The sequence below is a fragment of the Anomaloglossus baeobatrachus genome, chromosome 2 (genome assembly GCF_048569485.1).
Source record: "Anomaloglossus baeobatrachus isolate aAnoBae1 chromosome 2, aAnoBae1.hap1, whole genome shotgun sequence".
Classification (NCBI taxonomy): Eukaryota; Metazoa; Chordata; class Amphibia; order Anura; family Aromobatidae; genus Anomaloglossus; species Anomaloglossus baeobatrachus.
The window spans coordinates 695,020,046-695,044,027 of NC_134354.1; the positions used below are offsets into that span (position 1 = coordinate 695,020,046).

At 44.2% G+C, this 23,982-nt stretch overlaps 1 protein-coding gene across 1 annotated transcript in view; it reads left to right on the forward strand.

Annotated features, from left to right (window-relative positions):
• Positions 1 to 1,455: 1,455 nt before the first annotated feature.
• Positions 1,456 to 23,982, forward strand: part of LOC142292122 (keratin, type II cytoskeletal 80-like) — a 55,411-nt gene continuing 32,884 nt past the window's right edge. Inside the window, exons 1-2 of the mRNA XM_075337248.1 lie at positions 1,456 to 2,026; positions 16,308 to 16,516. Coding sequence (XP_075193363.1) covers positions 1,769 to 2,026; positions 16,308 to 16,516 — 467 coding nt within the window. The 5' untranslated portion in view covers positions 1,456 to 1,768. The remainder of the gene's footprint in view (positions 2,027 to 16,307; positions 16,517 to 23,982) is intronic.

Sequence of the window (23,982 nt, forward strand, 5' to 3'; positions counted from 1 at the left end):
TGAATATACAATATTCTAGAGAGTACTCCAGTAAGTGCTCAAAATGTACTCAATGCATTTCCCTTCTGACACATATGAATGAGTGGTCATATGACAACTACGCTGACCGCATGAGAAGGGGGGCAAACTGAATTCTTGCCCTGGGTGCCAGAAAACCTGGATCCTCTGTCAATGATTTCCCGGAAAAATGCTCACGTTAACCATTGAGTTTTATTATACTCAGGTGCTTGAGTCGCACCCATTCGAGCATTCAACTGGTCTTAACGAGTACCGAACACCAAAGTATTGTAGTGCTCGCTCATCAGTGATCACTATTGGTAACGAAGCAATGAGCAGTACACTATAGACTTAAAAATCCTTCCCTTCTTGGGAACATAGAGCATTTTTAGTAAGAGATAAGTTGCTTGTTTTAAACAAGTATTTTTTCAGTTTTACCCACTTAAAGAGAACCAATCACCAGGAGTATTGTATATAACCAGGCTGATTCTATACATACCTTTAGTGGTTTTGAAAATCATGAAAGTAAAGTTTATAAAATCGGCAGCTTCTTGAGTGACAGCAGCTGAGGATCAGAAAATATCTGGGGGGAATTCATAGTTATCCCCTCCCCCAGTTATAATTAGCATAAGTATTATACAATCGATTTAACTTTTCACTAGCAGGACCTGTGTGAGGTTATACCCATGTGAACCAGTGTTTGTACTGGGAGGATTCATAAGTCTGGAGCCACACAGAGCAGGGGTGGACATATCATTGGTACAACCTGTGCGACTGCACAGGGGCCCAAGATGTAAGGGGGCACATTTCTACCACCTAAACAGGTGCAATTTTGAATTTTGATGAGATTTTGGACTGCAAAGGGCCCCTATGTTGTTCTTGCACAGGGATCCTTTTCTGTCTGGGTCCACTAGTGAGTGACTACAGACATATCATTTTTGACTAGACAATTCCTTTAAACTAACATGTAGCACATATTCACAGTGTTCTCTATTGGCTTCAACACCATGATCAAGCTTGGCCACCAGAACACCAGAGGATCTTTCCGTGGGTCTCAACTTTTACACAATTTGAAGCCCCAAATGTGCTAGGTTGATTCACAAATAACCTGTACACTAGGACTTGTGTTCAACAATAACAGCAAAGACATGCACATAGAGGATGATTTTCTCTGATGAGCCCAAGAACAATCTGAAGTCCAACACTGTCCACCATCATTGACTGACTGACTGACCAGTGACTCAGTCTGTGGAGAAAAGGCTGGTAGCATCTGTGTGCTCATTACAATTGATTTAATGCCCCTCTACATTTACGCATGGTAGTAGGACATCAATTAAATCCTACACCTTGGCGCTGCTTCTGAAAATGTGTAGACTTCTTGTGAAATAGCTATGTACACTTGTCCCGACGTGCAGAAGCACAAAGAGATATTGTCTGAGTACTGTCCTGGAAGCCCACATAGGAACATTTACAGTATGGTATGTAGTGCGTAGTCCATAAATGTGAAGCCTATAAAGAGTGGACACTGACACAAAACAACATCAGGATATTTCTATAGACATATGAGGGATTTGTGTGTGTGCCACATTAGCATACCGAATGGCTGACACCCCGCTGTATTTTTCAGACGGCTGGTAATTGCAGCCTCTCCCTGTGTCAGGCACACCCAGGCTGTGTTCTCCCGCTCTGGAATCAGAGCTTCTCTCAGATTTCTGGATACAAAAAAAGATTTTGTTACTAGAGTCTATAGCAGGTATATTAACTGGTCGAAATGGCTGCCTTCTCCTATTCTTATAACTTGCCACTTTGGCGTCCAGATGCTGTAGATACTGAACGTAAACTGTTCCTCAGCCCTTCGTCATCCGAAACTCACAAAACAGAGACCTGCACTACAAAGGTATCCTGTTCCCAAGGCACTGAAGAGACCGTTAAGACCAAAGTGATTGTAAAGCATGACAGCAAGACTTCACTCAACTTGGAGAATGGAGAGGGAAAGCTTAGCACAGAACTGGACTCCTTCAAGGACAAGGTGAGTGCAGAGGGAAGGGCAGATGATGATGGGAGTCTACATTTCTACACACTGCAGATATTGTTGGGTTCTATTCAATGAGGAAGTAGCATGGTTTTCTCATAGCAAATGGTGGAAAGCTAAGAAATGGACACATGTGCATTGTGTATTATATGTCATGCACGTTTTACAGTAATATACTAATTTTATCTATAGACCAAGCCAATGGTCATCTGCTGGCCACCTTGTCAACCCTTATGTTTAATTTAGTTTTTTACTTGTGTGCAATAAGACTAATTGCCTTACAGCCTACTATTCTGGATATGAAGGGAACCATTTAAGTAATGTAATTAGATCTGATAACTATATTAGGAGATCTACAATATATGATAATAGATTGTTTCCGTTGTCACCAGTTTCCATTCATTTGTAGAATGATGGAGAGACCTATTATAGGTCATAAGACAAATTTTTAATTTAAGATGTTGGTTTCATATATCACTTGCCGGACATTTTGGAAAATACACATTCAATTAAAATCAGTCAAATTGGCTGATTTCGGTGGATCCTACCACTATCGAATGTCTATCCGAGCCTTTTGACTGCCCCCTAAGAGATGATGTTGGGGAACATAAAATGGTGGTTGGAATTCAATCACTCAATCTTTTTTCTTCAGTGGGGAATTAAGATGCTACATTTTAGTTCAGCTGATCCAAGAGTTCCTGTATATGGCGCAGTCGGGAGAGATAGCTGCCTGCCGAATGCTAGTCCGGCCTACGGTTATCCAATGCGTATGGCCAGCATAAGTCTTTTGACGTTGTGACACCTGGTGGGGCCGTAAAGGGGGTTAATACCTTTGTCACTCATTGCTGCTGATGCGAGCCCTCACCGTGTCACTGGTGGCCTGGCCCATTTCCGTGGCATCGAGGTGTGCACAGTAGAGGGGAATAGGTTGGGGTGGATGTGTAGAAAGGGTTTATCGTGACGCCACCTGTAGTGTGCGGCCAGGTATGGGGGCCGCCGCTGCAGGATACCTCACTGGGGCAGATGTCAGGTGCAGCCATTGATGGTGTCACTCCCCACAGGTAGAGCGGTGCCCGGGAGGATGGCGGGGTTTGTAGTCCCTGGGAGCGCCGGAGCGCATGGCGAAAAATGAATGGAGACTCAGGCAGTAAGGGTGGGTTCCAAGTCTTTTACTCACAAAGTCCAATGCCGCGCCCAGGGTACTGGTCTCTGCCGTGAAGGGCTCCAGTAAATCACAGGTCTCAGGAAGGTCGGGTCCGGTATGGTGCTCTGTAGATTTTCCTCTTTTAAGATGTGCTCTCTTTCGATCCCCATGGCCTGAAGCACTTGGGGACCCCATTTTGTGTTGTAAGTGTCCCAGCCCTAATGTAGATGGATAGGATCTTTGTAGTGGCGGATCGAGCCGCTGAACTCTAATCCTGGATCTTGTATGTTCACTTTACTTCAGGTTATTTGGGTGGTGGACAGGAGACCTGAAATCTTATCGTCCTGCAGATTCTGGAAGCCAACCTGGACTCTGACTTGCGCCGGCACCAAGGGAGCATTTAAGCTCTCCCCTCAGTTTTCGTTTGTCGAACCTCCTGATGCTATGGTAATGTGGGCTCCTCCTCTTCCCCAGATGGCTACACTTCCCTTCCCAGGCCCCAGCAACTAGTGGATTTGGGGACCTCCTGTCTGGTGGCATCTGTAGACCCAGCCATGTTTGGGGACCCTCAGTGACCCAGCTAGTCCGGTCCACAGTCGGGGTTGTGTTGCCTAACTGTATGTTTTGTGATGTATTGTGGTGTAACCAGGTACCGACCTTCCGTTGAACCAGGATGAGAACTACACCCCATGGGGTGCAATTCCCTGTGGCGACCGAAGCCCAAGGGGTGCCACAACATCATTGAGATGGATGATGCTTGCTTAATACGTAAGGGCAAGTAGTGCCTCCAGACTGTCTAGCAATGAGTATTCTAAGGAGAAACCATTTTACATTTTGATTATACCATCAAGGGAAAAATGGTGGTAAAAAAAAAGATCTCATCTTATTTTAAGTGAAATTTTCCAAAGGTGTACTTGATGGATAAAATTGGCACAAATCTCAGTAAATGCGAGCCCAACTTATAAAGTCAAGAAAAGATGGATGTGAATTTGGTCTGAATATTACATTTTGCAGATACCATCCTATGGAATGTCTCTTAGGCGAGTCCAAGTGGTGTAATACTAATCACATCTCGATTTCACAAGGCAACACTGGCACTGATGGATTGGGCACACATGTCTATTTTTCATCTACATGTCCTAATCGTGCTTTTGACAGTTAGTACACCTATCTATTATAGTATTTGGTGCTATTCACATGGCCCTGTGTCCATGAAAATATCACGGAGACATGTCCGATTTTGATTTACGGTAAGTCATGCAGCAAATTTACTCACGAGATTTTGAATGAGAGAAAATAATAGACAGCACATGGATATTATCTGTGCGCCTTCTGTGCACCATCTGTTTTTAACATTACAATGGCTAGGAGAAATTTTGCCATTTTTATTTTTTTTGCATATGAGAAAATTGGACTGTGTTATTGTTTTGTGTAGTATGAGAAAAATCACTAGCATCTTACTGAGGCCTAAAATCACATTTGGTGGACAATTCTTTAGAAAGGAAGCTGACAAGGATGCAGATACATTCCCTAGCTTATGTATTGCAGTGTTATGGTACTAAGGTACTACTAATTAAATATCGAAGCTAAGGGCTGCCATATAAGCCAGAATTGGTAGGTTTAGCTGTGCATCCAACATGTGTGAGGGCTACCAGCTGAGAACAGTAAGAGAAAATTTGGGCAGTTTGAATTTTAGTGCCTTTTGTTTCCCCTAAGGCCTCTAGACACATCTGACAGCTGCTTATTCTCCTTTCCCCATAAATATTCATGTGCCCAACAGCTATCTTTTGTTAATGGGGATCTTATAACAGGCTACTAATGTCTCAAAGTGGTCACACATAGGCCTGATCTAATCATAAACAGCCTTGGCCTATTGTGCTGTCCCCGTGCCAGCAGCCGGCACTGCTCGGGTCCGGACCTTCAGGGGTGGTGGCTCGAGGGTCTCCGGACCCGGGGGTCTCGCGGACACGCCGAATAAAAGGGGGGATGTAGATGTTCCGGCTAGGCCATAGTAAGTTCGTGACGCCACCCACGGTGTGTGGTGAGGTGGGACACCACCGCTGCTGTTATGGGGCACCCGGGGGAGATGTTGTGCAGCAAATTGTTAACCCCTCCATGGGCAGGAATGGTGGCCCCGGGACCCTGTGGCTCGGTGCAGGGGATGGCGACCGCAGGGGGTGCTGGTGTACTCATGTACCGCCCTGGGGCTCGGCCGGCTGCCGAGCCGCTCGGATCCGGGCTCTTCGGTGGGTGGCTCGAGCTCCTCACGGACCAGGGGGTCACGTCGCTCTGCAAGGGGGGTTGGCGCTACACGTAGGGACTTCGGTGGGGAGGTCCACGGCCGGAGCCGCGGTTGTTTGTAGGGGATTTGAGTTCGTGATGCCACCCACGGGTTGTGGTGAATGGATGGACACCACCGCTGCCGTTGAATAGGCTCCCGGGGACGGTGTTGTGCAGCTTGGTGTTGACGCCTCCGTGGGTAGAGGGATGATGGTCCCGGGGGCCTGAGGGAGGTGCCAAGGCGGGGGATTGGATGCGTGCTGGCGTGTCAGTGCGGTGTGGCACGGTGCGCGGCCCGGAGGCACTGTTGTACTCACTATTACAAACACGCTGGAGTCTCTGGTAAACCAAACAAGATGGTGAACTGTGGGCCTGTGGACTCCTCAGTGGGCGGAGCCAACCGCCTGGCTCCGCCCCCTGGTGTGAACATCAAACCCGAAGGGAGGTGACAAGGGTTTTGTAGTTTGGCTGCTGTCACCTTATTAAGGGGGGGAGGTGTTTGTGTAAGGGCCTAACTGTGACAACTTGACTAGTCCAGGGCGTCACACTCACTGTTAGTAAAACACACAAGTCTCTGGTAAACCAAGGTGATGGTGGCCGGTGCCGCGGCCAGTTGCACTCAGGGTCCCCCACCCGGCTGGTGGTCTCTATCTCTTCCCCTGCACTGCTTTGTGTAAGGTGGACTTTCCTAGTAGGAAACTCAGGAGTCTGCTCCCGGCTGGATGTGGCCTAAGGAGCCGTGCCCGCAGACGCTGGCCCGTGGGATCTATGGGCCCTGGCGGTGACCTCTTATCCCTAATCGGTGTGCTGTTGTCTTCTATGAGGTACTTTGGGTGGGACAGGACCTCTAGTCCTGGCCTCAATCGGTTAATTAACCAGTCCGCTTCATTCCGGTTTCTGGCTTCAGGGTCCGAGTACCCCCCTTTGTGCTTTGGTTTCAGGGTCGGTTCCCCGTGTCGGTACCAGGAAGGCTACAACCCTGTTCTGGTCCACCTCGGTTCTGCCGAGCTCCTGCTGACGGAGACCACCGTCTGTCTCCTAGCCAGTGGCACCAGGGCTCCTCTCCTACCTTGGCACCGTTCAATCTGGACCTCTCCTGCTGGAGCTACACTTAGCTCCAGCCTACACTACTCTCCAACTTGAACTCTAAAACTTATCTGACTGATCTGTCTGTTTTCCCGCCCGGGCTGTCTAGACCCCTGGGTGGGCGTGTTCCAACCGCCTGGTTATGCCCACTGGTGTTTCTATCTTTCCATAACGGGGGGGTGACTAGGGTTTCAGGTCGGCTGTGTGTTGCCTAATGAGGGAAGGTGTTATGCAGGGGCCTAACTGTGACTACCTGGTTTTGCCAGGGCGTCACACTATCACATATAGGTCTACTCTGATTACACGTAGGAATGGTCTGATCACCCTTAAGGGGGCTTTACACACAACGACATCGCTAACGAGATGTCGTTGGGGTCACAGAATTCGTAACGCACATCCGGCCTAGTTAGTGACGTTGTTGCGTGTGAAACGTACGAACGACCGCTAACGATCAAATTTGTTCACCTAATCGTTGATCGTTGACGTGTTGTTCTAATCCCAAATATCGTTGCTGTTGCAGGACGCAGGTTGTTCATCGTTCCTGAGGCAGCACACATCGCTACGTGTGACACTCGAGGAACAACACCGTCCTCCGGCAACGAGGTGGGCGTGTCTTTCTTTTGGCTGCTCTCCGCCCCTCCGCTTCTATTGGACGGCTGCCGTGTGACGTCGCTGTGACGCCGCACGAACCACCCTCTTAGAAAGGAGGCGGTTCACCGGCCACAGCGACGTTGCTAGGCAGGTAAGTATGTGTGACGGGTGTTAGCGATGTTGTGCGTCACGGGTAGAGATTTCCCCGTGATGCACAACCGACGGGGGTGGGTGCGATCGGCAGCGACATCGCTAGTAATGTCGCTGCATGTAAAGTGGACTTTAGGCCTGATGTGATCACACATAGGCCAGGTATGAGCAGACAAAGGCCTACTATGAATACATATAGTCCTTTTCCTATCACATACAGGCCTAGTTTGATCACACATAAGCCTGGCATGATCATATATAGGCTTGCTCTAATTACACAAAAGTTTGGTCTGATCATTCTTAGGCCTGGTCTGATCACACTTGGGCATGGTCTGATCACACATGGGCCAGGTCTCATCAAAGAAAGACCTAGTCTGAATACATATAGTCCTGGTCCAATCACATACAGTGGGGAAAATAAGTATTTGATGTATTGCTTTTTTGCATGCTTTCCCCCTTATAAAGAATGATGAGGTCTATATATTTTTCATAGGTACACTTCAACTGTGACAGACAGAATAAAAAAAAATACAGAAAATCACATTTTGTCATTTTGTTAATAATGAATTAGCATTTTATTGCATGAAATAAGTATTTGATCACCTACAAACCAGCAAGAATTCTGGCTCTCACAGACTTGTTTTTCTTTAAGAAGCCCTCCTACTCTGCAGTTGTGTCACCCAGGGCTATGGGGTACTCAGTCCCGGGCCATATATATGTAGGAGGATGCTGTTTCACGGTTGTGTAACGGCCGATGCCCGATTCCGTGACCCTGGGGACGCTTTTTAAAAGCTTGCGGGTTGCGGTTATGGTAATGGAACCGCCGCTGCAAAGTCTGTTACCACTAGGGCTGATGGTGGTGGCAGCCTGGATGGTAGGCCCACCGCAAGTAGGGCCGGGCCCAAGGGAGTGGATGGTGGGATCCGGCGCAGAAAGAAGGGAGACCACACAATGGAGATGCAGTGCAACTTTTGTTTTACTCACGGTGATGTTGAGTTCAAGCATTGAGGACGGATTGTTCAGAAGCCTGGTCCCTTTTGTCCCAGTGGCGGTGTGGTGAACTGGTAGTTTCTTTCCCCAGCAGTGCGAACCCTGTAGGGTCGGTGTCCTGTTCCGATCCCTGGCTCAATCTTTACTGCTGGTGCCCCCGGATTCTTGGGTCAGTGAGGTCCGTGAAGGTCTCCTCACTGTGTAGGTATTTGTCAGGTTGCCTGACGCTGTCGCCTGACCTAGGGCCCTGTGCCCCGTCGGTGCTCTGGTTCCAGGGGTACCTGGCTGTACCCTCCCTGTTAACCACTCTCCTACGCCACTTAGGTCACTGCTACACGACCCCGTCTGGAGACACGTCCATCCCCTTCAACTGTCACTCCATCATCGGACTCCTCTGTCTGTCTGTGTCTGTCCCCTCCCACCGGGTTGCCTTCTAGTGGACTGGACTGGCTCCGCCTCTGGGCGACCATCCATTGGGTTCCAGACTAGTCAGTAAACCCTAATGGGGAGTGGGAAACGGGATGTGATGTGTTTACGTAGTACCAGCACTGGTCTTCCAGGTCACTGGGGGTAGGCCCTGCATCTTTGTCAGGATAGAGTACCTAGTAGTGCCCTGAGGGGTTCAGGGGCGCTACAAAGTTATTACCTTTATTTATTGCACCTGTTTGAAATCATTACCTGTATAAAAGACACCTGTCCACACACTCAATCACAGTCCAACCTCTTTACCATGGCCAAGACCAAAGAGCTGTCTAAGGACACCTTGGATAAAATTGTAGATCTGTACAAGGCTGAAATGATCTACAGGACAATAGGCAAGCAGCTTGGTAAGAAGGCAACAAGTATTGGTGGAATTATTAAAAATTGTAAGAAACACAAGATGACTGTAAATCTTACTTAGTTTGGGGCTCCATGCAAGATCTTTCCTCGTAGGGTTAGGATGATTCTGAGAAACTGAGAAAGGTCAGGAATCAGTCAAGAGCTACTTAGGAAGACCTGGTCAAAAACCTAAAGAGAGCTGGGACCCCAGTTTCAAAGATTACAATTAGTATTAAGGCCCCTTTACACACTGAGACTTTCTAGCGATCCCACCAGTGATCCCAACCTGGCCGGGATCGCTATAAAGTCTCTGGTGAGTCGCTGGAGAGCTGTCAAACAGGCATACCTGGAAAACAACGCAACAGCGATACTGACCTGCAGAACAACCTAGCTGGTCATTGGGAACGTTGTAAAGCAGCTTTTTGAAAGGGAAGTCGCTAACGAAGTCACTGTAAAGGCCCCTTTACACACTTAGACTTTCTAGCGATCATACTGCACAGTGGGAAACAAAGGACCAAAGAATGGTCATGAGAGATGTGTAGTGATCAGCAACCTCACAACAGGGGTCAGGTCGCTGATGTGTTTCACACACTGCAATGTCACTGGGGAGATCGCTATTACGTCACAAAACCGGTGACGTTACAGCGATGTCGTTTGCGATGTTGCAGTGTGTAAAGGGGCCTTTACACTACGCCATCATGGATCAAAATTCTGCAGGGCATGCAAGGTCCTCCTGCTCATGTCAGTACATGTCCAGGCCCGTTTGAAGGTCACCAATGACCATCTGGATGATCCAGAGGAGGCATGGGAGAAGGTCATGTGGTCAGATAAAACCAAAATAGAACTTTTTGGTATGAACTCTACTCTTTGTGTTTTGGAGGATAAGTACAAACCCAAGAACACCGTCTCAACCATGAAGCATGGAGGTGGAAATATCATACTTTTGAGGTGCTTTTCTGTTAAGGCGACAGGACGACTGCACCATATTGAAAAGAGGATGGATGGGGTCATGTATCACCAGATTTTGGCCAACAAACTCCTTTCCTCAATAAGAGCATTAAAGATGGGACCACAAAAAATTTCAAGTTACTTAGAGGGTCTATATGACAGAAAATACTGAAAAGTGACACCATTCTAAAAACTGCACCCTCAAACTACTCAAAACAACATTCAATAAGTTTATTAACCCTTTAGGTACTTCAAAGGAATTAAAGCAATGTGGAATAAAAAAATGAAAATTTTACTTTGTCCCACAAAAATATTGCTTTAGCCTTAAATTTTGCATTTTCATAAAGGTAACAGGAGAAAAAGGACCAAACTGTTTGTTGTGCAATTTCTCCTGCCGATACCAATACATCTTATGTGGTAGGAAACTACTGTTTAGGTGCACGGCAGGGATCAGAAGGAAGGAGCACTATTCAACTTTTGGAACGCAATGTTGGCCGAAATAGATAGATGCTACGTTGCATTTGCAGAGCCCCTTATGTCCCTAAACAGTGGAAACCCCCCACAAGTGATACTATTTTGGAAACTAAACCCCTTTAAGAAATGTATTAAGAGGTGTGGTGAGCACATTCAACCCATAGGTACCTCACAGAATTGTATAACATTGAGCAGAGTGAAAATCAAAAAGTACCTAACATTTTTCCCACAAACATATTGCTTTTGTCCAAAATTTTTATATTTAACAAAGTTATCAGGAGATCATGGACCACCATGCAATTTGTTCTGCAATTTCTTCTAAGTACATCGATACTCTAAGTGTGGTAAAAAAACGATGGGTTAGGCACACAGCAGGACTCGGGCTCCATTCCACCCATATGTGGTGGAAAACTACGTTTTGGTCACACAGCAGGGTTCAGAAGGGAAAGAGCACTATTTGAAGTCTGGAGTGCCATTTTGGCTGGAATTGATTGCAGTCATCATGTCACATCTGAAGAGTCCATGACAACAAAACAGCGAAAACACCCTCAAGTGATCCCATTTTGGAAACTACACCCTCAAAGTATATACACACATGGTCAAAATTGTTGGTAACCCTCGTTTAATGAAAGAAAAACCCACAATGGTCACAAAAAATAACTTGAATCTGACAAAAGTAATAATAAATTAAAAATCTACGAAAATGAACAAATGAAAGTCAGACATTACTTTTCAACCATACTTCCACAGAATTTGTTTAAACATAAAACTCATGAAACAGGCCTGGACAGAAATGATGGTAGCCCTGAAAATAATGTAACAAAAGAGACATGTTAAATCAAGGTGTGTCCACTAATTGGCATCACAGGTGTCTATAATCTTGTAATCAGTCAGTGGGCCTGTATAAAGGGCTACAGATACTCATTGTGCTGTTTGGTGTGTTTGGTGACATGGTGTATACCACACTCAACATGTACCAGAGGAAGCAAAGGAAAGAGTTGTCTCAGGAGATCAGAAAGAAAATTTATAGTCAAGCATGTTAAAGGTAAAGGTTGTAAGACCATCTCCAAGCAGTTTGATATTCCTGAAACTACAGTTGCACATATTCAGAAATTTAAGATCCATGGGACTGTAGCCAACCTCCCTGGATGTGGTCGCAGGAGAAAAATTGATGACAAATTAAAGAGACAGATAATATGAATGGTAACAAAAGAGCCCAGAAAAACTTCCAAAGAGATTAAAGGTGAACTTCAAGCTCAAGGAACATCAGTGTCAGATTGCACCATCCAAAAAAAAAATCAAAAATCTTTATTTTTATATAGCGCTAACATATTCCGCAGCGCTTTACATACATCAGGAACACTGTCCCCATTGAGGCTCACAATCTAAAGTCCCTATCTGTATGTCTTTGGAGTGTGGGAGGAAACCGAAGTACCCGGAGGAAACCCACGCAAACACGGGGATAACATACAAACTCCTTGCAGATGGTGTCCTTGGTGGGATTTGAACCCGGACCCCCAGCGCTGCAAGACTGCAGTGCTAACCACTGAGCCACCATGCCGCCACTATCTGTCGTTGTTTGAGCCAACTTGGACTTTATGGGAGACGACCGAGGAGGACACCATTGTTGAAAAAAAAATTAAAAAAAGTCTGACTGGAATTTGCCAAACTACATGTTGACAAGCCACAAAGCTTCTGGGAGAATTTACTATGGACAGATGAGACAAAAATGGAACTCTTTGGCAAGGTACATCAGCTCTATGTTCACAGACAGAAAAATGAAGCATAGCAAGAAAAGAACACTGTCCCTACTGTGAAACATGGAGGAGGCTCGGTTATGTTCTGGGGCTGCTTTGCTGCATCTGGCACAGGGTGTCTTGAATCTGTGAGGGAAAAAAAAATATTTCAGCTCACCTATGTGTTGTCCTCCAGGTGTAGATGGATGCCCGTAGTCCACCGGACAGGCAGGTCCGTGATCCAGAGTAATGGTAGGAAAGGAGAAGGTAGTCTTAAGCTTATGATTAAGGACTGTTTTTAATTCCCCTTTCTTGTCCGAAATGCGTCAAGCTGCATGGCAAGCCACATGGCGTTCTTTCTGAAAAACCCTTGATTATTTTAAAAGGATGAAATAAAGTTTCCAAGTTTTACTATATCCTATTGGTGCTGAGTCCTACCTTCTCCTTTCCTACCTGTCTTGAATCTGTGCAGGGTACAATGAAATCTCAAGACTATCAAGGAATTCTAGAGAGAAATGTGCTGCCCAGTGTCAGAAAGCTTGGTCTCAGTCGCAGGTCATGGGTCTTGCAATATGATAGTGACCCAAAACTCGCAGCTAAAAACACCCAATAATGGCTAAGAGGAAAACATAGGAGCATTCTGAAGTGGCTTGTATGAGCCCTGACCTAAATCCTATTGAGCATATTTGGAAAGAGCTGAAAGATGCCTTCTGGAAAAATCAACCTTCAAACACGAGAGAACTGGAGCAGTTTGCTCTTGAGGAGTGGCCAAAATATTTGTTGAGAGGTGCAGAAGTCTCATTGACAATGATTGCCTCAAAAGCTTGTGCAACAAATATTAAGTAAAGTTAACCATCAGTTCTGTCCATGCCTACTTCATGAGTTTTATTTTTTTTTTTACAAATTCAGTGGAAGGATGGTTGAAAAGCAATGTCTGACTTTCATTTGTTTATTTTCATTGATTTTTTATTTATTATTACTTTTGTCAGATTCAAGTTATTTCTGTGACCATTGTGGGTTTTTCTTTCATTAAACAATTTTGGCCGCGTATGTATCTAGTCGTGTAGTTAGTAATGTTCACCCTCAAACGATTTACAGAATTATATAATATTGGACTGAGTAAATTAAAATATCCCATTTTTTCCAATACAATGTTGTTTTGGCCCCAAATTTTTAATTTTCAAAAGGACAATAGGAGAAAATGAACAGTACAATTTGATAGCCGATTTATCCTGAGTTCGGCAATACCCCATATGTAGTTGAAAACTACTTTTAGGGCAAAGTGCAAAATTCAGAAAAGAATGTGCGACATATCATAGTTAGTGTTGAGCGGATCCGAACTGTAAAAATCCGGATCTGCGCGGTTTCAGCGTCTGAACCGGGTCCGACCCGGTCGCGGGAATCCGGCTGCACGATTCGGATCCGGGATTTTTTTTTCTCTCTCTCTCTCATCCCGGATCCGCTCCCCATTCACATACATGGGTCTGGATTCCGGATCAGATCTGGACTTCTTTTCCAACCCGCGACGGATCCGCCGGACCTGGATTATTAGAAGTCCGCTCAACTCTAATCATAGTGCAAATTTTGTTGCTTAGGTTTGTGGATGCCATGTCACACTGGCAAAGTCTCACAGAAGCTACAAAAGCAGAACACCATATAAATTACATCATTTTACAAAATACACCTCTCATTGAATTAATTTAGGGGTGCAGTAATCATATTAACATCACAGGTGTGTTACGGAATACACGGTGTAAATGCTAAGCATAGAGTGCTGGATAAATGTATCATAGTATCATAGTATCATAGTTTTTAAGGTTGAAGGGAGACTCTAAGTCCATCTAGTTCAACCCGTAGCCTAACATGTTGATCCAGAGGAAGGCAAAAAAACCCCAATGTGGCAAACAAGTTCCAATGGGGAAAAAATTTCCTTCCTGACTCCACATCCGGCAATCAGACTAGTTCCCTGGATCAATACCCTGTCATAAAATCTAATATACATAACTGGTAATATTAAATTTTTCAAGAAAGGCATCCAGGCTCTGCTTAAATGTTAGTAGTGAATCACTCATTACAACATCATGCGGCAGAGAGTTCCATAGTCTCACTGCTCGTACAGTAAAGAATCCTCGTCTGTGATTATGATTAAACCTTCTTTCCTCAAGACGTAGCGGATGCCCCCGTGTTCCAGTCGCAGGCCTAGGTGTAAAAAGATCTTTGGAAAGGTCTCTGTACTGTCCCCTCATATATTTATACATTGTGATTAGATCCCCCCTAAGCCTTCGTTTTTCCAAACTAAATAACCCCAAGTTTAATAACCTGTCTTGGTATTGCAGCCCACCCATTCCTCTAATAATCTTGGTGGCTCTTCTCTGCACCCTCTCCAGTTCAGCTATGTCCTTCTTATATATCGGTGACCAGAATTGTACACAGTATTCTAAGTGCGGTCGCACTAGTGACTTGTACAGAGGTAGAACTATATTTTTTTCATGAACACTTATACCTCTTTTAATACATCCCATTATTTTATTAGCCCTGGCAGCAGCTGCCTGACACTGTCCACTAAAGTGAAGTTTACCATCCACCCATACACCCAAGTCTTTTTCTGTGTCTGTTTTACCCAGTGTTCTACAATTAAGTACATAATCATAAATGTTATTTCCTCTACCCAAGTGCATGACCTTACATTTATCTACATTAAACTTCAATTGCCACTTCTCAGCCCAATCCTCCAATTTACATAAATCTCCCTGTAATATAAAATTATCCTCCTCTGTATTGATTACCCTGCAGAGTTTAGTATCATCTGCAAATATTGAAATTCTACTCCGCATGCCCCCAACAAGGTCATTTATAAATATGTTGAAAAGAAGCGGGCCCAATACTGACCCCTGTGGTACCCCACTATGAACTGAGACCCAGTCCGAGTACGTACCATTGATAACCACCCTTTGTTTTCTATCACTGAGCCAGTTTTTAACCCAGTTACACATATTTTCCCCTATCCCCATTATTCTCATTTTATGTACCAACCTTTTGTGTGGCACCGTATCAAAAGCTTTTGAAAAGTCCATATACACAACATCCACTGCATTTCCTTGGTCCAGGCTTGAACTTACCTCTTCATAGAAGCTGATCAAATTAGTTTGACAGGATCGATCCCTCATAAACCCATGTTGATACTCTGTCATAAGGTTATTTTTCTTGAGATACTCCAGTATAGCATCTCTCAAGAAACCCTCAAGGATTTTACCAACCGTAGAGGTTAAACTTACCGGCCTATAATTTTCCCGGCTCAGTTTTTGTCCCCTTTTTGAATATTGGCACCACATTTGCTATGCGCCAGTCCTGCGGTACCGACCCTGTTATTAAGGAATCTGAGAAGATTAAAAATAATGGTCTATCTATCACAGAACTCAATTCCTGTAGTACTCTGGGGTGTATGCCATGTGAGACAAAAATTACTGCGATCTTTGGGAGGCAGAATAAACAAATCAACAGCAGGTCAAGAATTTATTTTATTTATTTTTTATGGCATTCACCATGCAGTATAAGGCATTAGTTTTTTATTCTTTGAGTTGCTGCAATTACAGCGATACCAGGTTTATATCAGGTTGTTATGTTTGGCTACTATCACACACTGAAACAATGCTTTAAAAAAGTTTTTTTATCACTATATTTTGAAAGCTATAATTTTTTCTTTTTTTCTGCCAAAAAATAGTTATCTGAGGACTTGTTTTTTGTGGAATGAATTGTCGTTTCTATTGGTAACATTTTTGGTGCATTTTTGAGGTTCCAGTGTTTTTGAGTCCGTCCAGTCAATAGATTTGACTTAAAAACATTTTGGGCAAAATGCGGTAAAAACGCATAAAAAACGCATTCGTTTTTTATGTGTTTTTGCCGTGGGTGTGTTTTTTGGAGCCAAAAACAATGCATCTTTGTGGTTAAAAAAAGATGCAGTCTGTGAACATAGCCTTAAAGATCACATACATCTGTCATTTGATACTTAGGTAATGCAAAGTCTAAATATTCAGTCTTATTATCCAATTGTGATTCACAGATTAGATACCTGGAAAAACAGCGTGAGATTTTGGAGGAACGTTGGTCAATGCTGCAGAAAGAAGAAAGTTCAGAAAAAGACCTAGAACCCATTTACCTGTCATATATAAGTCGCCTGCTTGGACAAGTCAATGGTGTAACCAAGAGAAACAACGAGACTCAGAAGAACCTGCTGGACGTGGTGGATTCTGTCAATGACATCAAAGACAAGTTAGTTTGGATTTGTGGGATTGTACTGATGATTTACAGTACTGTGCAAACATTTTAGGCAGGTGGGGAAATAATGCTGCAAAGAATATTTTCAAAAATAGAAGTGTTATTAGTTTATTTATAATTAACAAAATGAAAAATTAATGCACAAAAGAAAAATCTAAATCAAATCAATATTTGGTGGTTCCGCCCTTTCCCTGCAGAACTGGGTTATTTTAGGGACACTTGTACACAGCTTTGAAGGAACTTGGCATGGAGGTTGTTCCAAACATTTTGGAACATCTTTTTCTTCATATAATCTCAGACAAACTCGACGATGTTGAGATGAGGGCTCTGTGGGGCCATAGTATCACCTCCAAGGCTCTTCGTTCTTCTTCACATTGAAGATAGATCTTAATGATATTGGCTGTATGTTTGGGGTCGTTGTACAGTTGCAGAATAAACGTGGAGCCAATCAGACTTCTCCCTGTTGCTATTATATGATACGTAAGTACAGTGGCGTAGAAAAGGTGGGGCGGAGGGGACGGTCCGCCCAAGGCGGCACGTGTCAGGGGTCGTCATTTTGGGGGTAAAAAATAAAAAATAGAAAAACATAGAAGAAATAATAATTCTTGATTAACCTGTTAATGACCCATGACATACTAGGTACGTCATGGTGACCTGGTACTTAACGACCCATGACGTACCCAGTACGACATGGTGAAATCGCAACCCCGAAGTCTCGGTGGCTGCAATCAGTGTGCAAAAACCTTAGATTCGGGGAGGAGGGGACCTCTGCCTGACCTCAGGAGGGGTGGTGTCTCCACCCCCCGGACCTACGGAGGCTGTGATTGGCTGACGAACGCCACTCAGCCAATCACAGCCACTGTGATATTTCAGCCATTTAAAGTGATAGCACTGATCACTGGCTGGAGCTGGGTGAACTTTGTTGCACCCACCCCCAGCTCTGATTGGAGATATCGGCCTTGTGATCGATCTCTCCAATCACCTTGGATCTGGGGTAGGTGACCTCTAGGTGACCACTCCCCTCAGCTTCACTTCATCCATGAAAGCTGAGGAGATTCATCCCTGCAAGTGCCATTTGGTAAGTGCCCCCGATCCATCGCTGCCTCCGATCAGTCCCCGATCCACCACTGCCCCCATCACTGTCCCCTTTCAGCCGCGCCACCGCCGCAGTAGCAGTAGTCACCGCCCCGATCCACTGCCGCTACTGCCTCCGATATGCCAACGCCCTCCTCCATTTGCTGCCCCCCCCATCCGCCACCGCTCTCCCCATCAGCCACTGCCCCCCTGCATCCGCCACCACTCTCCCCACCAGCCGCTGCCCCTTTTCATACGCCACCGCTCACCCCATCAGCTGCTGCCCCTCTTTATCCATCACCCAATATCCAAGACACCCAAGTTATATATATTCTGGATTATCGATGGCCAACGGAGAAGGGCGGCAAATTTGACGACCGCCCCGTGCGGCAAAAGCAGTGGCTACGCCACTGCATAAGTGTCTGCCTTTAGTTCTCAGCAAATACTTTTCTATCATTCAATTACTCAATATAATCAGGAAGGGATTTAATGTTTTCTGCAGCAGGGCAACAATCCCAAACATACAACCAATCTGATTAAGAACTATCATCAGTGCAAACATGAACAAAGGGTCCTGGAATTGATGACTTGGTCCCCACAGCCCTGACTTCAGTATTGAGTCTGTGTGCGATTACATGAAGAGACATAAGGTTTGGTGCAAGCCTCATACATAGAAGATCTGTGGTTAGTTCTCCAAGATGTTTGGAACAAACTCACTGCTAAGTTCCTTGAAACATTTTATGCAAGTGTAGCTGGAAGAATTGATGCTTTAATGCTGCTTTGAAAGCAAAGAGCGGTAACATCAAATATTGATTTCATTTAGATTTGTCTTTTATTCATTCACTTTGCATTTTGTTAATTGGTAAAAGTAAATTTTCTATTTTTGTCAGCATCTCTAGTTTGCAGCAGTTTTTTCACGCCTGCTTAAAATCTTTGCACAGTACTGTTTTTGACATGATTGTTTAGCCATTCATTGTTGATTAGGAAGGTTGTCCTAAACCAGTAGATGAAATTGATGTGTAACCCATGTTATAGGCCTTAATACACATAAGATTAATGATGATGGCAATACCAGGTTTACACGACAGGATTAAGGTCTTTAAACCACTTACGACTGGCTATATACCAGCTGATAGTCATTTATTAGCCTGTTTAGAGCAGCTGACAAACATTTTATGTGCACTGGATGATCATTCATAAGATCATTCTGCTCGGATAGAAAATTGTATTATCATCAGAGCATCTCATTTACACAGAACAAATTGTCATCGGTAATAATGCTTAAAAACGAACACACTAAGAATGGACATACTGCTCATTCATCTTGCTAATCCACTGAGATGAGCCAATAGTAGGGAAAGAGTATTGCTACAAATGTTCTCTTAGACAAGCTCATTTCCCGCCACTCATGACTTGAATTTTTGCTATGTAATCTCAAGCCAGCATGCTGTAAGAGTTAGGTTACCGTCTCACTAAACGACGTACCAGCGATTCCGACCATGATATGACCTGGTCAGGATCACTGGTGCATCGCTACATGGTCGCTGGTCAGATGTCAATCAGGCAGATCTCACCAGCAACCAGTGACCAGCTACCAGCCCGCAGCGACTCGTGGAAACGATGCTGCGCTTGGTAACCAGCTAAATATCGGATAACTAAGCAAAATGCTTTGCTTGGTTACCCGATATTTACCCTGGTTACCAGCGCACACCGCTTAGCACTGGCTCCCTGCACTCGTAGCCAGGGTACACATCGGGTTACTAAGCAAAGCACTTTGCTTAGTTACCTGATGTGTACTCTGGCTACGTGTGCAGGGAGCCAGCACTGGCAGCCTGAGAGCGGCGTACGCTAGTAACCAAGGTAAATATCGGGTAACCAAGCAAAGCGCTTTGTTTAGTTACCCGATGTGTACCTTGGTTACCAGCGTCCGCAGCTTCCAGATGCCGGCTCCCTGCTCCCTGCTCATTCAAATCGTTGCTCTCTCGCTGTCAAACACAGCAATGTGTGCTTCATAGCGGGAGCGCAACGAGCAAAAAATGGACCAGCACCGTGTGTAATGATCAGCGATTTCACAGCAGGGGCCAGGTCGCTGCTTAGTGTCACACACAGTAAGATCGCTGATGAGGTCACTGGTACATCACAAAAACCATGACTCAGCAGCAATCTCGCTACCGATCTCGCTATTTGAGAAGTACCCCTTAATCTTAAATTTACAGCCAGCTATCTCTAATCTTAAAGTCTGCTTTTGTTTACCTGCAATGTTAAGCCCCTGTCACATTTAGCGACTTACAAGTGATCCCGAAAACGATGCGACCTGATAAGGATCGCTGGTAAGTCGCTGGGAGGTCGCTGGTGAGATGTCACACAGTCATGCCGGCGTCACATGGTACGATATGTCGTCGGGGTCACGTCGTTAATGACGCACATCTGGCATCGTCAGAGATATCGTACCGTGTGACACCTCCAAACGACTGTGAATGAGCAAAAATACTCACCTTAACGTTGCTCGTTGACACGTCGTTCATTTTCATTTACCCGGGAACGACGAACACAGCTTACCTGTGTCCCGCCGGCAATGCTGAAGGAAGGAGGTGGGCGGGATGTTACGTCCCGCTCATCTCCACCACTCCGCTTTTATTGGCCGGCCTCCGTGTGACGTCGCTGTGATGCCGAACGTCCCTCCCCCTTCAGGAAGAGGATGTTCGCCGCCGACAGCGATGTCGGCCGGGAGGTAAGTGCATGTGACAGGGGGTTAACGACTTTGTGTGCCACGGGCAACTAATTGGCCGTGACGCACAAACGACGGGGGCGGGTACAATCGCTCGTGCGATCGGACGATAGATCGTCCCATGTGACGCCGGCATCAGACCTTACCAACGACTCAGTAACAATACAGGTCACAGTAGCGACCTGTATAATGATCTCTGCTGTCATTGGGACCCTGTCACACAGTGTCAAACGTAGCGATGCGTCCTGCCCAGCAGGACATCGCCTTTGAAGAAAATGGTCCAGGACATTAAGGAACGACCGGCGACCTCACAGCAGGGGCCAGGTCGTTGCTGGATGTCACACACAGTGACATCGCTAGCAAGATCGCTGTTGCGTCACCAAAACCGTGACTCAGCAGCGATGTCGCTTAGTGAGACGTGGCCTTTAGTTTAAGCCTCTTATCTTTATCATTAGTGGGTCTGAGCAGGGAGCTCTAGTCCAACTCTTCCCTTTTCTGTGATTAGCAGCTTTTGTCTATAGAAATGTACACTCAAAGCCTGGTGTGGGCGGGGGCAGCTCCCAGAGCTCTGCTACATATTAGAAATATTTCACCCAAACCGAACAATGGCCCAAAATATGTATAATCTCAATAAATTACATAAATACCCATAAAGAAAACAAGAGATTGCCTTAAAAATATATTTTATTTAGATTATTTAGTCAAAAATACTTAAAACATACAGTACATAAAAGCATATGTGGTAGGTCATGATAAACACAGTGGATACAGGGCTTGTTATTGAACACAAGTTGCAAAAAATACAAAAAATCAGCTAAAAGTATATATAGGAAAATCTCCTTTTTAAATTATAAAGAAATTCAGCTGTACTTAAATTCTGATTGGTTCAATAAATAGAGAAACAAGAGTAAAGAACAATAAATTAAAGTGCCACATAAATAATAATTACACAAATTGCTAATTAAATTAATTGAAAGACAAAATGTCTCATGCATGAATAATTAATGGACATAAAAATACTGATTTAAAGTGTCTCGTGCATGGTTATACAGACAAAATATAAAAAAGGGGTTTATGATTTGAAAGTGTCGTGTGTCCAAGATATCCCCAAACCGATATATAAATATATATATTCAATACTACTAAAGTGCCAACTTAAAACGTCATACAATACATGAGCAAATAGCTTCAATGTTAATAAAGCGCTTAAAAATAAGAATGAAATGACATCGGTGTGAGAAATACTGCTAACCCGACACTAGAAATCACAGAATTTCCCCTTTAAGATAACACATGTAAAATTACTCCAAAAAGTCAGGGCTTCTCACAACATAACAAAGCATATGTGATTTATAGTCCAATCATTCACTACATAATAAATAAAGGCATAATTACCCGTGTCAATACAGCCACTGTACAGAGTCCCCCTGACGCGTTTCGCTACGGCTTCATCATGAGGGGTGTCAAAAGGAGATTTTCATATATATTTATACTTTTAGCTGAATTTTTGTATTTTTTGCATCTTGTGTTCAATATTAAGCCCTGTATCCACTGTGTTTATCCTGACCTACCACATATGTTTTTATGTATGTTTTAAGCATTTGTGACTAAATAATTTAAATAAAATATATTTTTAAGACAATCTCTTGTTTTCTTTTTGGGTATACATGTTAGAAATAATATCTTTAACTGTGTCAGAATGGCCGCAGTCAGTAATCTAAGTGATACATCATTAGATTCAGAATCTCTTTGCCTGCATCATGCTGCTCTTAGATGAGGTAGTAAAAACCTGCTGACAGATTCCCTTTAATAGCTCATCTAATACAAAGGATTAGGCATAATGAATTTCAATGTTAAATGCTTTTGTTCCCACTGCTTACTCAACTTTCCTGATTAAAGCACATGAACGCTCTACTCTTTGAGTGTAAGGAGGTAGTCGGGTTGTCAGAAATGCGACATCAAGACCCACGTCCTTACATGGAGGAGAAGTCTGGACAGATAACTGTAGGCAAAGCTTGCAGGTATGGATACCTTCAGGAGCAGAGTCAATTGATCTGGCCTGTTTCCTTTAAAAATAACTGTAGGCCATAGCGACATCATGGTGTTTCAGTAATATAGATTTGTGGTGTCACGATTCAGTCAACTAATCCAATCAGTACTGACTGCATCTTCTCTGTCATCCATATGTCATCAAATTTAGGCATCTTAAAACCGGTAGGTAGGGTAGAAGAAGACTCCTATATTATTTCTATGTACCTGGTAGGTATTCAGCAGTGAGTAAATCATTTATTAGCTCATAATTATACCTACTAAGCTGAATCACAACATATTGCCTATATATAACCTATGGAATTGGTGATACTGCAAAATGCAAACCAAATTATTGGGAGGAACCCATAATTTAGAATCAATGAATCAGCTAAAGATGAGCAGCAGCCCAAAATATAAGATTATGGTTTGCAATTAGATTTGCTGTTTATCACTTAGTATCCCACAAGGAGTCATGGAAAACAACTATTAAGGTCCCTATATATATTAGACTAAAGCCTCACCCACTAATATTATTATTATTTATTATTATAACGCCATTTATTCTATGGCGCTTTACAAGTGAAAGAGGGTATACGTACAACAATCATTAACAGTACAAAACAGACTGGTATAGGAGGAGAGAGGACCCTGCCCGTGAGGGATCACAGTCAATGGGTGATGGTACAGTAGGTATATCATGATGATATCATGATGATCAGCTGGCAGTCTAATGTATATGGGGTCCTCCTGACCCACAGCTGACAGGGAGTGTAAGGGGAGATGGACCCAGCCTGTTGCATTTCAGCAGTCAATCCTTTTGCCCTTGTAGACAAAGTGCCGACTTGGTCACCCCAGGAAACAACAGACCATGGATGAAGAACAAGGCCAAAGCGTGACAGAAAACTTTTGCTTTACTAAGGATGTAACAGAAAGTGTCACATAATAACACAAGTGAAATATAACACCCACCCAGTCAGAAGTGACTAGGCCCCTGTGCTGCACAAACAACAAGGACCTAAGATGTCTCAGGAGATGACTCAGCAATTCATTCTGCCTAGAGACAAAGAGTTAATCTATAAGAAATGGTGTAAATCGATGAGTGCACTAGCTGGCCCTTTAATGGTGCAGCACAAAGGTTCACAAACTTATTTTATCTCTACCCTGCTTTTCTTTTTACCACGCCCAAGGAGTTACCTAAAACAGAGATACAATTGAAGCAAGAGTTAAACAAAGTCTCTTTTACTTTGAGAAGTTTGCTCGTGGAAACAAAAAGTTCTGTCCTCTTAGATTCTAGACCTGACCAACTAACTACTCTTGTTGCTGAACTCTAGGTTTGTGTGCATGGACCCACCAAGATCTCTGTAGCAGGGCCTGAGCTCAGGACTTACCAACCATAACTTGGTTGCAGGAAGGGTTGCAGTAGTATTGTCGACCATTAGCTGGATGAATGAGGAAGCGGTGATGAGCCTGGCACCTAGAATGTGTATTATAAGTCAGGCCTTCATCGCAGGTCATTCAGGGAGTCTTCTGGGGAATTCAAGTCTGCATTTAACTATAGTCATGCCAAAAATGGCACACTTCTTCCTAAGTAAATGTCTCTGGAACTGGGATAGGCCTTTACGATACT